Source organism: Stegastes partitus, unplaced genomic scaffold, assembly GCF_000690725.1.
Source record: "Stegastes partitus isolate 25-593 unplaced genomic scaffold, Stegastes_partitus-1.0.2 Scaffold362, whole genome shotgun sequence".
NCBI classification, from domain to species: Eukaryota; Metazoa; Chordata; class Actinopteri; family Pomacentridae; genus Stegastes; species Stegastes partitus.
The window spans coordinates 28292-42977 of NW_007578093.1; the positions used below are offsets into that span (position 1 = coordinate 28292).

General features: G+C 39.7%; 2 protein-coding genes across 2 annotated transcripts in view; one reads left to right on the forward strand and one right to left on the reverse strand.

The window, feature by feature from the left end:
- stx18 (syntaxin 18) overlaps positions 1–1968 on the reverse strand; it is a 17843-nt gene extending 15875 nt beyond the window's left edge. The window contains exon 1 of the mRNA XM_008284493.1: positions 1773–1968. Coding sequence (XP_008282715.1) covers positions 1773–1925 — 153 coding nt within the window. The 5' untranslated portion in view covers positions 1926–1968. The remainder of the gene's footprint in view (positions 1–1772) is intronic.
- Positions 1969–1986: 18 nt separating this feature from the next.
- Positions 1987–5192, forward strand: LOC103359252 (uncharacterized). Its single transcript, XM_008284494.1, has 4 exons — positions 1987–2054; positions 2367–2668; positions 3491–3623; positions 3769–5192. The coding sequence occupies exons 2-4, from the start codon at positions 2371–2373 to the stop codon at positions 4151–4153; spliced, it is 816 nt and encodes a 271-aa protein (XP_008282716.1). The 5' UTR covers positions 1987–2054; positions 2367–2370; the 3' UTR covers positions 4154–5192.
- Positions 5193–14686: the final 9494 nt, after the last annotated feature.

Sequence of the window (14686 nt, forward strand, 5' to 3'; positions counted from 1 at the left end):
TGCTGCCAACTAACTTGTTTGCACTGGCTGACATCTTGTTTGCAGTTTTGACACAAACCTCTCACATATGGGTTTTCTCTGGGGTGCCTCCTATTGGCTAAAGAGTTTTTGAGTGACGGCCGAGTATTTGCATTCTGCAAAGTGTCACTTGGTGTCAGCTATTTACATCTGTTTGCCTGCGTTACACTACCTGTGTTCACATATACTGGATTTTAATAAAGCCAAATCCACAATAAAGCCATTTTGATTTTCGTTTTTTCTGTCGTTGGACATCCAAACAAGTGTGAAGTAGTGACTAAAGTTCATTCGTACTACCTGTCAAGCAGCCATCACATCCAAACTGTTGCTCTACACCTGCATGCACTCTATAGAGATGTATAAATATAGGCTATAAGTGGCGAAATTAGATTGACTGCTAAAATCAAATGGCAACTATGATACAAACATATTAAAAGCATGCAAAATGTTCCAACTTAAGATGAATGATGATGTGAATGACACACAAAACAAGGCTGTCTGTCCAGAAAATGGCACAGCAGCACTTATTTTGAATTCAGGAAATGTGGTGATAACCTTTTTGAGAGTTGTAAATATCAAACACATTGTTTCCTGTTTATAAGCATGGTCTGATGATTATCAAAGTATATAAAGCAGACCTGTCCAATAAAATGACAAATGACACTACACTGGAGGATATTCTTGTCAATAGCAATAAGAAAATTGTTTGATAGAATGGTCGACAGTTTCATGAAAACTGCCATGAAAGCACATAACAAAACCACAAACTTTGGTTCTGTGACCAAATCCTAAGCATGCTCTGTCCCTGGATGAAAAACATCCTATCATATGCCTTTATAATGAAACCAATGACACACAGTGTTGGCCAGCCATTTAGAACCTTAATCTTAGCCCCGTGTGGTCACCCTCCATGTGCCTCCAGGTTTTACTTGGTGTCTTTATTTAATGTGTATCAAGGTGAGATGAATCCTTGATTTTTGTTTAATTTAATTTAATATGAGTACCATTATTTATTTGTGTGTGGTCTTCATTATTGTGTTACCACTAAATGTCTCCCCCGTGTGTCCTAATTAATAGGATAGACTGCTTAATTCAAAGTAAGATGGTTGACTTGAAGTTAAATATTTTCAATAATTGGTCAACAATTCTAATTACAAATAGCTGTTAATATTGACTGTAATGTCAAATATTTATTTGTAAAATGTAGAATTGTAATAATTTTTTCAGCTATATCTGCCAGCCTAACATTAAGTCAGAACATAAAGTTTATATTTATCCCGTATAAATCTGCAAACTTATTTTCTAAACATGAATAAGATCTTAACGAGGTCAGCAATACAGAGGATGATTACCTGTCATTTACAGGATTGTTTGAAATTATCTCAACAGTATATTGACTGATTTACAAGAAACCCTCAATACCTATCATGGTAAAACATGACATATATTGTGAAAAAGTTTTTTTTTTGTTTTTATTCATAACCCCCACTGCTAAATTCAATTTAAGTTTTAAGTAGTGTGCACATTGCTACAAGAGGCCTTACTGACAGTGAATAGCAGTAATAAGGACTTTCAGTTTGCTAAGCATGTCCATTATGCTGTACACTTTTTATAGGCACTAATGCTGTTTGTAAAATGCAGGAAAAGCTGCAGCTTTATTAAAATGGCTCCGTTATTAAACTGCCTTTAAGGGGAAAGCAGATTTGTCACTGTACTAGCACAGTTAGCTACAGCTAGCTTAGCTAAACACTCACCACTTCTTTCGCTTTCGGCGAGAAGCCGCTCTTTGGTCTGCTTCGTTTAAAAATTTCATCTTTTGTAGAGTCAAAGCCGATTCCTATGGCCTTGTTCCTGGTTTTGACTGTCTTGACGCTGGCTTTGAAAAGTAAAGTTATATCCACAGCCATGTCTGAGCTGCAGCAGCGCAAGCACCGCTGTAAACAAACCGACACGTCACCACGTGAGGACGTCACTGTCCTGCGACGCTGTGGATTTTCCCTGAGACGGAGAAGAAAGCCTTACGTTTCACCTTAAAGGTTTTATGACTATTTATCTATCATAGCGTACATTGTACCTCGTTGTATTTACATCCTGCAACCGTCCTATCTGATATTTAATTCCTGTCGACTTTTATTCAGCTCATGTAGCGAAAATCATAACGTTGGAGAAAATCTCTTAAATATAATAACTTAAGTCTTAAGTGGAAGCCTTCACCTGTGAGTTTGATGATCACGTTGAGTAGTATTATTGAAATTATTCATGATGCAATTTCTACTCGGTTTCAGGCGTGTGTTGGTGGACTAGGTGTACACACAAGCAATCAGTCTCTCTCTGTCTCTCTCTTTCAGACAAATGCCCTTACAAGTTCTTGAAGAGATGCCCAGCAAGAAGCGGAGACCCAACTGGACAGATCAGGAGTCTCTTCTACTTGCTCAGTTAATGCAGGAGAGAAAAAACGTAGTCAGAGGGAAGTACAGCACTGGAGTTTCAATCCAAGACAAGAGACACGCCTGGGAAGAGATAGCTCAAACCATCAACGTTGCCTTTCCACAGGTTCAACGCACAGTTTCTGACTGTAACAAGAAATGGGAAAATCTGCTGGCAAAGGCCAAAGAGGAGATCAAACGACAGAAGAGGCAAGCCGATAAAGGTGAGGCAAATCTGAAATTTTGCTATTTATCAAAAACATTTATCACAATAATAGTTTGTTTTAGTCAATATCGATGACTATTGCTAATTTTGAATGGCCTACTTTGAATAAAGATCAACAGGAAAAGCCTTAAATTTGAAAGCAAAAAATTAAAAACACAGAAAAAAATGTACACATCAATATAAAGAAATAATGTCATCTTGATACACATTACACATTCTGCCCTGAGGTTACGTTTCCGTGGCTGGCAGGGAGCAGGTGTCACCAGACAGGGACCTGCACTGGCTGCCTTGTTCACCTCCACGTTAAGTCCGTCAACTATCTGAGCAGGCCGGTGGGAGTTTGTCACTTAGGTGGATATCCTGGGGTGTTTGTGGGTGTTTTATGAGTACAAAGTCTGTCTCACAAGGGCAGTCACGGACTAGCGCTCACCTGGAAACCTGCATGGAAGCCACAAGGAGACGGTTGGATGCCAAGGGTCTCCATTATTAAGGGATATGATTGTCTGCTCATGACCTGGGCAGGGAGCTTGCTTGGGGTTTGTTCATGCAGCCAAAATTTGTGCTTTTATAATCATCAAATACTGAACATTCTATCAAACAGTTGGTAATATGGCTATTGTTTTATCATCCAGGCCTAGAATCATCTATAATCTACGACTAGTAAAATAAGTCAAGGCCTTGAACGGGGGGATGCTGTCAGAAAAAATATCCAAAATTTAAACGAAGAGGATGATATTAGCTATTCCACATTATTTCTGTTTTCTGTGAAATTTACTGTATTTATTGTTAATTAATACATGGAATAATTTTTCATTCACAGATGACGTTCTGTCCACTGAACAGTTCAGCGCTGTGACCCAAATAGTTATTTCTGTCATGAACCTGTCAGACATGCTGCAAAAAGACGGAGATGACTCTTCAGTCTCAGAGCTGATGGAAACCAAGCAACACAGGTAGTACGTGTTTTATTTGTTGGCTTGATTAGCAGGAATATAAAAACACAGTGGATTATTAAGGGAGACAGAAATCTTGTTTGTAGAAAGAGGTGTAGCCATTGTTTTACACGATTATTTACGGACAAATTTTTTTCCCCTCCAGCTCTGATAAAGATGGAATTGCTCACACGATAAATGAAAAATTCTCAAACAAGCGTCCACTGGCTGAACACGAGTTCCCTACGAATCCAGATCCATCCATCTCTTCAGCAGCACAAAAAATGACTTTTTCCAACGTTGCTAAATCATTCACAGTGCAGCTTGGTAGTCCTCATGCTGTTGTCTTGACTGACTCTGGAGAACATCTGGGTACATCTTGCTCCACCTGTCCACCATCAGCACACTGCACAAATCTGCAGGAGAGGATGGATTTGGAAATGTCTGTGCTGAGAAGACAAGAGGAAGTCCTGAAGCTCCAACAGGAATATTACACACTTAAAATAAAGCTGATGAAAAAGCAAATGGAAGAATCACCTGAAAAGGACTGAAATAGTGTTTGCACCTGTGTGTGATTTGTACCTAAATGTGACCAACAAAGCTTTAAGTGGTATAATTTGTCTGTTTTACAGTTCAAATGTGTACTGCTTTCTGTAAAGCACAGTGTGATGGAACAATAAAAAACACTTAGTGTGACTGAAAACTCTTTCCATATTCTGCTTCAAGTAACAAACATCAGGTTTGTTCCGTCACACTAATGAGGCGGCAGTGCCACCGCTGTCCTCATCATTCCAGTAAGAAAATATCTGGTGACCTGGTCAGCTAGTAACATTCAAATGCGAGTGCATCTGCAAATGTACAAATTGAATTTATTTTGGAGTATGCTGCTGGCCATGAAAGCAACCAATGTGCCTAATGTTGGGCTGAGGATTTATGGTCTATGGGACATGTTGGATGGTTTCCAGTGCTTTTTTGGAGCCTGGCATTTGGAGACTGTGCCATTTCTGTGCTGGACCATGATGCAGCAAGACAACGTCTAGCTTATAGTATTGTGTGAATGAGAAATGCTTTTTGTGCTTAGCTTAAGTTGTCAGCTTTTTGTGAAAAAGTATTTTATTCCTGGTGCGCACCACTGGTTATGTCAAACAGCAATTTTGTCTGTTCCAGACATCTATATATACGTCTACAAAGACCACAGACTGTTTTATTACTGCTGTACAGCACGGGAAATGATGACTGTGCATGAGTGATAACCAAAACTAGTCGAATTACATTGTTAATGCCAGAATTTTTGTTTGTTGTTCTACTTGATTACAGACATACAAATGTGTTCTTGTTTTTTTCTTTTTGTAGTGCTCTATTTCCTCTTACAGATTTATCATTGATTTGACTTGTTAAAAAGTGATCCAGGCTGGTGTACTGTGTTGTCTGTTTAGACTAAATGTAATTTCAGTGTAAATATTGTAGCGTGAGAGACATCTTAAGATAGGTTTCTGCTTTTTTTTCCCCTAACGATGCAGTTTTTTGCTTGTAGAAGTAAATCATGATTTTGTCACCTCACATTTTTATTTGCCAAATCAGAGTCTCAGACCGATACATAACAACATTACTGTAATGCATTTAAGTGAAAACTGTACTGAAAAATATTGCATTTCTGTTTGTCTTCCCCGTTATCAACATATCTTGGATGAGTTTCTGATCTTGTGTAAATCATTTGTTGTAGTCCACAACTCCTAACAGTAATTCCATTTTGAAGATAGTTTATGCCACACTACCAAGCTATTGTTGACATACAATTTAACTTAATCATCCTTCAAGGTCTTCTTCATTTTTTCATTATTGTACTATAGTAGGAGTGCATTAACTAAGGTGACACATCCCTATAAGTTCATGCAACTACTATCTACTATAACTGTGGAATTTTAGTTACAACGTTCAAAATGTTTTTGAAATCGACTAATTCTTTGCAGGAAGTATGATTTGTGTTTTTTTTGCAGGAGAGTACAGTTTATGTGTATATTTGAATACTGTGAGAAATGTAGTTTATTTGCTGATTCATCCCATTCATTCTTAAGTGCAAATTTGGAAGCTGTAAATGTCTGACATATACCAATAAACATATTCTAAAAAATCAAACTTGATCATGCCAATGTAAGTAAAGCTACAATAATGCCCTGTCTAGACAAATGTAGCAATTTGTGCATAATATTTCTCATAAATCTGTTTATTTGTAAGTGACTGGGGTTGGCACCCAGATATAAGCAGTGGGGCCCAGAGTGTTGAATAAAAGTCTGTTATTTGCTGTGTGGTTTGCTCATTTCCTTTGTTAGTGTTGTGCCAGACTGTGTTACAGCTGAGTGCTGTGACAGTCTCTCCTTTTCTGCCGTCTCAGCATTAGCGGCTTGTCTTTTTTCATGCACCATTTTAGTTTTGACTGTGAAAAGAGAGCAGCTTTTCAAGAACCAAGGTTATGGACAAAAACTAAAGCATGATTGGCTTTATGATACCCAATGTGTTTCAAGCAATCTAACCAAACGTTAAAGTGTCCTGACTTTTATCTTACCACAGTATAAAACGCACAAATTGAGCTTTTTGCAAGCATGTAAAGGGTTTGAATACAAAGCTTGATGATGGTGTGACGCTTTAACAATTGATTTTATGTGAGTATGTTTTACAGAACCACAGTATGTTCCTTCATCTGACTCACTGTAGCTTTCAGGTGAGTTCCTACCCATTTACCTTCACCACTGAATTATTTTCCTATGAATTCAGACTACATATTGTTTAACACTATAAATTATAGGACCTTGGACAGTATTACACTATAATGATTACCCATTATTGTTAGACAACTATTTCTATTGATCCGTTAGCTTTTTTTTGACTGTTTATTCATTACTTTTGGCAAAACTATCAAAAATTATCCATTATTTTTAGCCTATTATTAACGTTTATTCATCACCTTGACTATTTCAAACATTTATCCATTACTATTATTTGGCTGTTAAATTTCCCCTTTACCGACAAACGTGGATGTTTTTTTTTTTTTTTTTTTTAATCAAATCACAACTTCTATTTTTAGCTGTGCTTCCACCTAAACCCTGACATCTGCAGAGCTAGAGTTGTGTCCTTTGGTTCAGGTGCTTCTGGCTGCTGTTAAAGATTATTTCTGATACTTCTACTTCATTCGACATATGAGCATTGCTTGTCCTTTGACCTCTTCTCTCTAGTTTTGCTTGCTAGGAAGTTGAAATTTTCTTGATATTTTCTTTCAGTGAAATTTAATTAATCATTTCACTCGGAAATATCAGCTCAATGTAAAACATGTAAACATTCTGATAAAGCATACAACTGATGATAAACAAAAACCTCAACTATGGTACAAGAGACTATACATTCTTTATAGGCATTCCTAGATACTATCTCTGCCTGGAAGAAGCGTCGGTGATGGTATCCATTCCCCCCGTTCCTGACAGATGAGCCATGTTTTGGAGTGTCCTCTGGGCAGTCCACTTAACTCCCTGAAAAGGAACCCCTTAATCTCCACTTTCTCTTTGTTTGGACTATTATCAGAGCTGTCAGTCCTGGCTGCTTTATCTTCACAAGACTCATCTACTGGCTGTTTGACGTTGGCTTAATTATATCAAAGGCCCTTATCTCTGCTTTGCCTGAGGATGCATCCTTCCTCTGACTTGCTAGAATGGTCATAGCTCTGATAAGAGGATCATTTATTGGGGTGAATAGCACTATTTTGTACAACAGCTTTTCATGCATATTGCTGCATCATGGGTTGATTTTTTTCCTGTTGGATTATGTTCAGCTGAGACCCTCAGTGGGCTGTTTTTTTCCACTTTGCATTGTTTATTAGCAGGGTGTAGTCTGAAACCTGAGCTAATGACACAACGATGTCCCATCAGCCGCTACTGATCCAGTTAGGAGATAGTCCCCTTTGAGGGCAGTAGACTCTGTCTTTTGGCTGTAGTCACTTGAAACAGTCTGCAGGAATGTCATGCAGCTTGATCTGATGAAGAGCAATTACTTGGGAGGGAGCTGCTGCCTTTGAGGTGGAAGCTTACCTGCCACACCCTGCAGGCTTACAAATAAGCCTCTGGACACATCCCAGAATGTGTGAGGATAGTCTCCTTTCTTTGTGTCCTTCTCCTCTTGACATATGGCCTGACAGGATCTGACAGGTGGAGGCAAAGATGGAAACATTAGGTGTTGAATCGACTCATTTAGTTTGCTTATTTTATGTAATGTGTCAGCAACACAAAAGGTGGAAGCCTTTCAAGAGCTCAGTGGAAAATTGGTGCCAGGACAGATTGCTTGACTAAGGTGCTAATCATCTGAGTTTCTTTCTTTGCCTCATGTCAATTAAAGAAACAACTGATGTATTATGTCTATTTGTTGTCAAACAAATGACGATGAGGAAAATAAACAAACAATTCTCTGTGTACTTGTTACTGTTTGTACTTGTATGTGCCTGTGTGTGTTAGAGTAAAATAAACAGTGTTTCTGTGTTCTGTACGCTGTACATGGATTTGCATGTCTGAGAATATTTAGATGCTAATTCTTTTTTACCATTGTAACAATAATGGATACAGTTTTTGCATGCAAGGTCATGTACATGTACGTTTCTTGGAAAACTAATCATGGAAAAGACGTGCAGCTTAGTGCTTTGACCAACAAAGAGCTACCCATAGGTTAAGTACAGATGTTGCAATCACAAATTGGATTTTCCATAATGCAGTCGCTGTTACAAACGCTTAACTTTATTTAGAATAAGAAAAGGCACTGCCCATTACCAACAGGCTTCAGGCACAATTCTCCGCTCCGGGAATTAACCACAATTTATGCTTTTATTTTGCTGGCGTGGTGACAGCCAAGAAAATGAAGCTTTCTAAGAGACATGGTTACAAAGCTAATTACTCTTTACCCACTTATTTGATTTTGTCTTACCTGACACCACGAGAACAAACTAAATAGTTATTAAAGAAACTACTTTTCCGCCACGGATCGACAGGACTGTGGCCATCAATGCTATCACTGTGTCTAGTTTTGTTTACTCTTGGCAGAAAAAGTCATTTGGTTTTTGGTTTCCATCAGTTTAGAAGTCATTTTGTAAAAGTTGTGGATATGTGAATTTCAAATATGACATAATCATGCCATGGCCGCACAAAAGCAGTGCAGATTTAAGCATTCTGGATATGCTTGACTTGATGATTTTCCACAACGGTCTTCAGAAATGGACAGCAATTGCCCCACCAATGAAAGGGGATCCTCTTTGTAATTAAAGCCAGTAGAAAATTGGATCATTTTTTGCCTGGACAGCTTTCACATTCCACCCTAATATGGCACTGGAAGCTTTTGAAGTTGCTGTCTTGGCAGTCCCAAATTATACCTTTCATCAGCCAATCATAAGAAAATGGCAACCTGACATTCCCAATCACAACTTACTTTTCAGTTGGAGTCCATGTAATCAAGGAGGAGTGCCTGATACCCACTGACAAATCGACTGTGAATACTAGAATTACAATTTCTTCATTATAACTCACGTAATTTACTTTTAAGATCAAAATGAAGCCTTTACTTCATCTACCAAAAGTCACATATATGTAATTATCTCTTTACTTCTTATTGATTCAAATGATCACCTTTTCAGTGAACCCTGAGTAATGCTACTTATTGTGATTTAAATGTCAAGTCTTGGGTGAAGTCAGCGGTCACTGTCACTGCAAGCAGCGCATTAAAACTGATATTCTAAATAGGTTTTCAGTCTTCCGCAACCTTTTCTGACCCTGGAGCTTTCGTTGTAATGTTTAACTGCAACATTATGGGTTCGAGTTTGGCTAGTGCCTTTGTCACGTCATTTAAGCAACAAAAAAAACCCAAAACACGCAATTTCTTATATAAAGCTTCTCTATTATATCGTTATACAACCAATATATTGTATTTATTTTCCTGTTACTGATGAATAAATGCATCCGCGGGGTGAAAAACTTGCATCCTGTTATTTGTCTTACCAGAACTACAAACATGCTTCGTGTAATATGAAGTCAGTCGGTTGTACTGGTCAGAATTAATCATGCTGCTCTGTCACCGCTGTAATGGACAGCTGTATTGCTTTGCCCTCTGAGCTCAAGTTCACTGAATGGTTTTCTTGCTACTCCTGCACGGTCGCCCAATTATGACTTGACACAGCCGACACAGACGAGTACATTCACGCTGGCACAATGGTCCTGCAGGACGAAAAAGCTCAATGGAAGCATTTACAGAGCGGCATACTCTTTGCCCCATTGCCTCACCCTCGCTGGACAGCTGTAAATGTTGAAAATCCTGAGTTTGAAGTGACACAGGGAATTATGGGTGTTAGCACAGGTCAGCGGGTTCACTGACAAAATCTATTTTACAGTGAGACTGTGGCAGCATAGGTAACGTACAGTATATGCTGCAATTTTCTCCTCCGCCAGTATAAGAGCATGTAATTTTTGTATAACCTTTATTGACCCACGGCAAAAGACAAAGTCCTCCAGCACGACAGTTGGCCAGTTGAGGTCAATTAAACTTGTGCTCTTTTGCTGAGAGACTGTTGGCTGACCAGTGAAAGCCCAAAACAATGGAAGCTATTATGCATCGTCAAGCGTGTCTACTGTACAGGCACGTACTCCGGCCCCAGAACAAACCAGCCTCCTCAGAGACACTGGAATGAAACATGAACTAATTTGTGTTTTGGTGGTTTCTCCCATTCTTAACCCCGGGCTCTGGCCGAGGCCAGGGCATCGTGAAAGACTTCATGTATTTATAAATAGGCAAAGACAAAAAGGGATGGAGAGAAATGAGCCCAGCAGATGACTGAAACCATATGGAGCTGATGGAGAGCAACTCATCTTGTGACAACGTAGCACGCAGCACCCACCTCACCAGCCTCCCACGTTCCCCCTCCAGTCCCACTCATGTCTCATGTCACAGCCATTCACGAAAGACTGCAATTGGAGAAGGTCAGTCGGTGGCTGGGGCCAAGAACAAAGTGATTGTGATTTTCAAAAAGTACATGCAGGATCTGAAGAGGAAATGGTTTTGCCGCCAAACACTCAATTACATGTAATTACAATAATTCAACCTTGGAGGATGGTTTATTCCATTTTATTATGAGGTTCGCTCTTTCATGTCTCATAAGAGGGAGGAGGAGGAGGCAGAGGGGAGCGTCCTGAGGAGCGACAGGGACTATGTGAAACAGATACTTGGTCCCTCATCTGAATGCGTTCATTCTTTCCTTTTATGTCCTGCAAGAGTTGAGTCCACAGGCAATTATTTTTTCTCAAGATTATATTAGGACATAAGGTCACACTGCACAGACAGTAAACGCCGATGGCCTGATCTGCTACAGAGGTAAAGGCCTCAGAACGTAGCCGAAACATTTCAAATAGCAGCTCGGAGTAAGATCACTGTTTTGGTGCAAAGATAGTAGTAGGTGTGAATACAAATAGTTGGCTGATTCTTGAGGGACTCACAAGAAAAAGATTTAAAATAACAATAACAATAAATACTTGAAGTAGCTGAATGAAGGCTAACATGACGCTGAATCTAGATTTGGGTCCAAAAACACTGTATCCTACAATTCCCATAATGCAATGCAGTAGTTTCCTTAGATGCTCCCTTCCTCCTAAAAGCCCATTTATTTCCAACACTTTCACATTATAACACAGACTTTATAGCAAAAAGCTGAGATACCTCTAATAAGATCATCAGAATAATTCTTTGAATCTTTAGAAACTAGCTTTTTATTTAAATGTAATCGGAAAAATCCAGCACAATTTTTGGGATATGTTATCAATGGCAATGTGCATATAATAGGTACTGGATGGATAAGACCTCCTGAAAGCCTCAAAATAATGAAAATAATCCATCTGTCCATTATCTATACATCGCTTAATCCTCACTAGGGTCGCAGGGAGCTGGAGTCTATCCCAGCTGATTCAGGGTGAAGGCAGGGGACACCCTGGACAGGTCACCAGTCTATCACAGGGCCACACTTAGAGACAGACAACCAAGCACACTCACATTCACACCTACGGACAATCTAGAATCACCAATTAACCTCAACATGTTTTTGGACCTTGTGGGAGGAAGCCGTAGAACCTGGAGAGAACCCACGCTGCACGGGGAGAACATGGAGACTCCACGCAGGAAGATCCTGGGTGTCCTCACCGGGATGCGAACCGGCAACCTTCTTACTGCGAGGGAATGATGCTAATTACCGCTCCACCTTACAGCCCTAATGAAAATAATAATAAAATAAAAATGTTTCCTCTATTTATATCATTTAAAAGAAGACTCATGTCGGCCTGTCGCTTAATGTCAATATCTGTTTCCTAATACTTTTGGAGTAACTCAACAAAACATCTTCAGTGCAAAAAGCTCCGACTTGTTCATTCAACAGTTGGCGATTGTGCATTTCAACTGAAGCATCTTCGCAGAGTACAAAGACCTACTCACAGCTGGAGCAAGTGAGTTTAGGAGGTCAGAATTTTCCTGTCTCACTGTAAATTTAACCTTCCACTACAAAAACACAGTCAAATATGAGCCCACTCAGTGTCGCAGGATTAGACTGCTGAACGGCCAGGTCTGCACCACCACACCCAAAATGGAAGACTGAGAACTTTGTGTGATTGATGGTCACTTTTAATTTTGCTTATGGTTTTTGGTTGTGTTTCCCTGCTGAAATACAGGCCCCTTAACAAGACTGAATCACAGACGTGGGCAGAGAGGAGGCTTTGAAATGCGGCAACCCCTGAACCAGAAAATAATCAAGGGGACTTAGGCATGGCACTGCGGCCGGAAATTCACTGTGAATACTGGTTTCAACCATGACCATTTGAGAACCCAGCTTTTTGGCTTTTGCATTGATTTGGAGTCCACCCCCCTCCAGTTTCCTCCTCGGCTGCATGTCACACACTCAATTTGGGCTCCCTCTGACCTAAAAGTTGATGAGTACCGTCTCTGTTTTCGGGGCGGCTCTTGTCAGCAAAAAAAAAATGAACTGGGGCATGCCTTGGGTACACTTATGACACACACAAACGTGCATGCGCATGTCCACACACACATGCAGATTCACAGTGCGTCCCTCTTTAGGCCGGCGGCTTGCCTCCGCTCTTCACAGCACATCTTAGGGCTGGCTACTTTTCTGCTCGTCCAGCAAAAACGTTCTCTCACCATTTCCACCTCTGTTATTCCTCCTCGTCTTCTTCCACTGCAGAGGAAAAAATTGTGGTTGAGCATTTAGGCCAAGTCTCCCCACAGCTTGCCTTGATTACTAAGTAGACAAGTACCCATGGTTAGACAGAACCAGGTCTCCTCGGTTCCCCTCCTTCGTACTTTAGTGACTGAGGTTTCCATGAAAGACAAGGGACCCCGATGGCTTGAGGATGATCCTAAAATTTGGTTGCTTTTAATCATTCTCCACTGTGGCAGTCAATATGTTACGTGCATATCATAACTGTGCACAAAGTCATTGATAAAGCGGGTCACGACCCGATTCAGCATGTGGGAATACACACAGTATAATTTAGCTTTGAATAAACAAGGTTCAACCACATGTCATTATAATCTTAATGTGCTCATCAGCCCTCAGAAAGCCGACCGACCGTGGATTTTTTTTTTAAATCTGCAGTTTCCACTCGTTCTTTCATTTTTCTCCTCCTCTGATCACTGTTTTCCCTCTGAATTGTATCAACAGTGTGCTGCCTTCCAGCCAATTAGTAAAGGCAAACACAACAACAAGCAGCCTCTTGGCTTAATGCACTCCACCTCTTCAGCAATAAATACCGACTGATTCTTCAAAGTATTGTCATTCAGAAGGGCCCTGCTGGCTCTGGTCTTTGTCAAGAAGAGGGGCCCCCTTTGAAATGGCAGGCCATACCAGAAACATAACGTGTTTGAGAAGGAGACAAAGGCTAAAGGGAGTATCACAATGGCTGATGGGGCCTGATAAAGGCAGATTACAGTCAACTGGCCGTTTCATCACTCGAGCGCTTTCTGTTTTATTGTGCACCAGAGACAGTTGGTGTCACAGGCCGCTTGGATACGTCCGGTGCCAGTGATCTCAGTTTAAAAGAAGGGCGGCAACCTTTTATTTACGAACGCTGAGAAAGTGTGCGCTTAAATCAATACAGGTATAAATGAAATTACACTAGATTCGGTCCCAGTGGGGATTGTTGGTTTTCTTCTGTAACAAGTAGTGCAAGAATCTAAACCTGAGGAACAAAGGGATGTAAACAACAGACCTAATGAGGGTGGAAGTTTGCAAGAAAAGATTTTCAGATAGTTTATTAGGTTCTAACTGCATACCTTAATCCATGTAGCTGTAAATAACATATCTCCTTAGTGTTGGGTAAAACATCTCAAAATAGAATTTTGAATTTATGATCTCATTTAAAGAAGCATACGACCTTTTCTTTACCATCTATTTTTTGATAAAGAAATGCAGAAACAACTTTTTTCGTTTGGCAACAGATGGATTTTTTCCTCTATCCAGATGAGTCTCTAAGGGTTCTAGGAAATATTTTCAGAACAGCAGAATAAACAATAATTAAAAAAAAAAAAGTTAGATACATATAGCTAAGAAAAACGCCAAGCTCTGTGACTTGAATGTAATTTTAATACATTAAAGGGTTCTCAACACTGAACTGGGTCATACATGTAGAAATTGTGCAAATCAATGCAGAGTCTTTTCTTTTTCTATTTTCTGATTTAGAGTGAATCATGACTTCTGTTTTGGTGTAAATAGCTATGTCAGCTAGGTAGATGGCTAGGATGTTTTTACACTTCTACTTTAGATGTTTATCATTAGTTACGTCTTTTTTTGTTTGTTTGTTCTTGTGCAACTGCTGAACGTGACCAGCTCTAATTTACTCTCTGTCTGTTTGTGTATTCAAAGGTACTGGAGCAAATCGACTTTATAGCCTGCTGACAAAGCCAGAGGTAAGGAAGAGAACTTCACCACAATAACAAAGAAAGGTAATCAAGAGACAGCCCCAAACAGCATGACAAAAGGAGCATGCAGTAAAAGGAGAAATGCTTTGTAT

Excerpts from the sequence above, each read along its gene's own strand:
- LOC103359252 (XM_008284494.1), top strand. The coding sequence starts at position 2,371 with ATGCCCTTACAAGTTCTTGAAGAGATGCCCAGCAAGAAGCGGAGACCC. Across the intron at positions 2,669-3,490 it reads GAAGAGGCAAGCCGATAAAG|ATGACGTTCTGTCCACTGAA; the intron begins GTGAGGCAAATC and ends TTTCATTCACAG. Across the intron at positions 3,624-3,768 it reads ATGGAAACCAAGCAACACAG|CTCTGATAAAGATGGAATTG; the intron begins GTAGTACGTGTT and ends TTTCCCCTCCAG.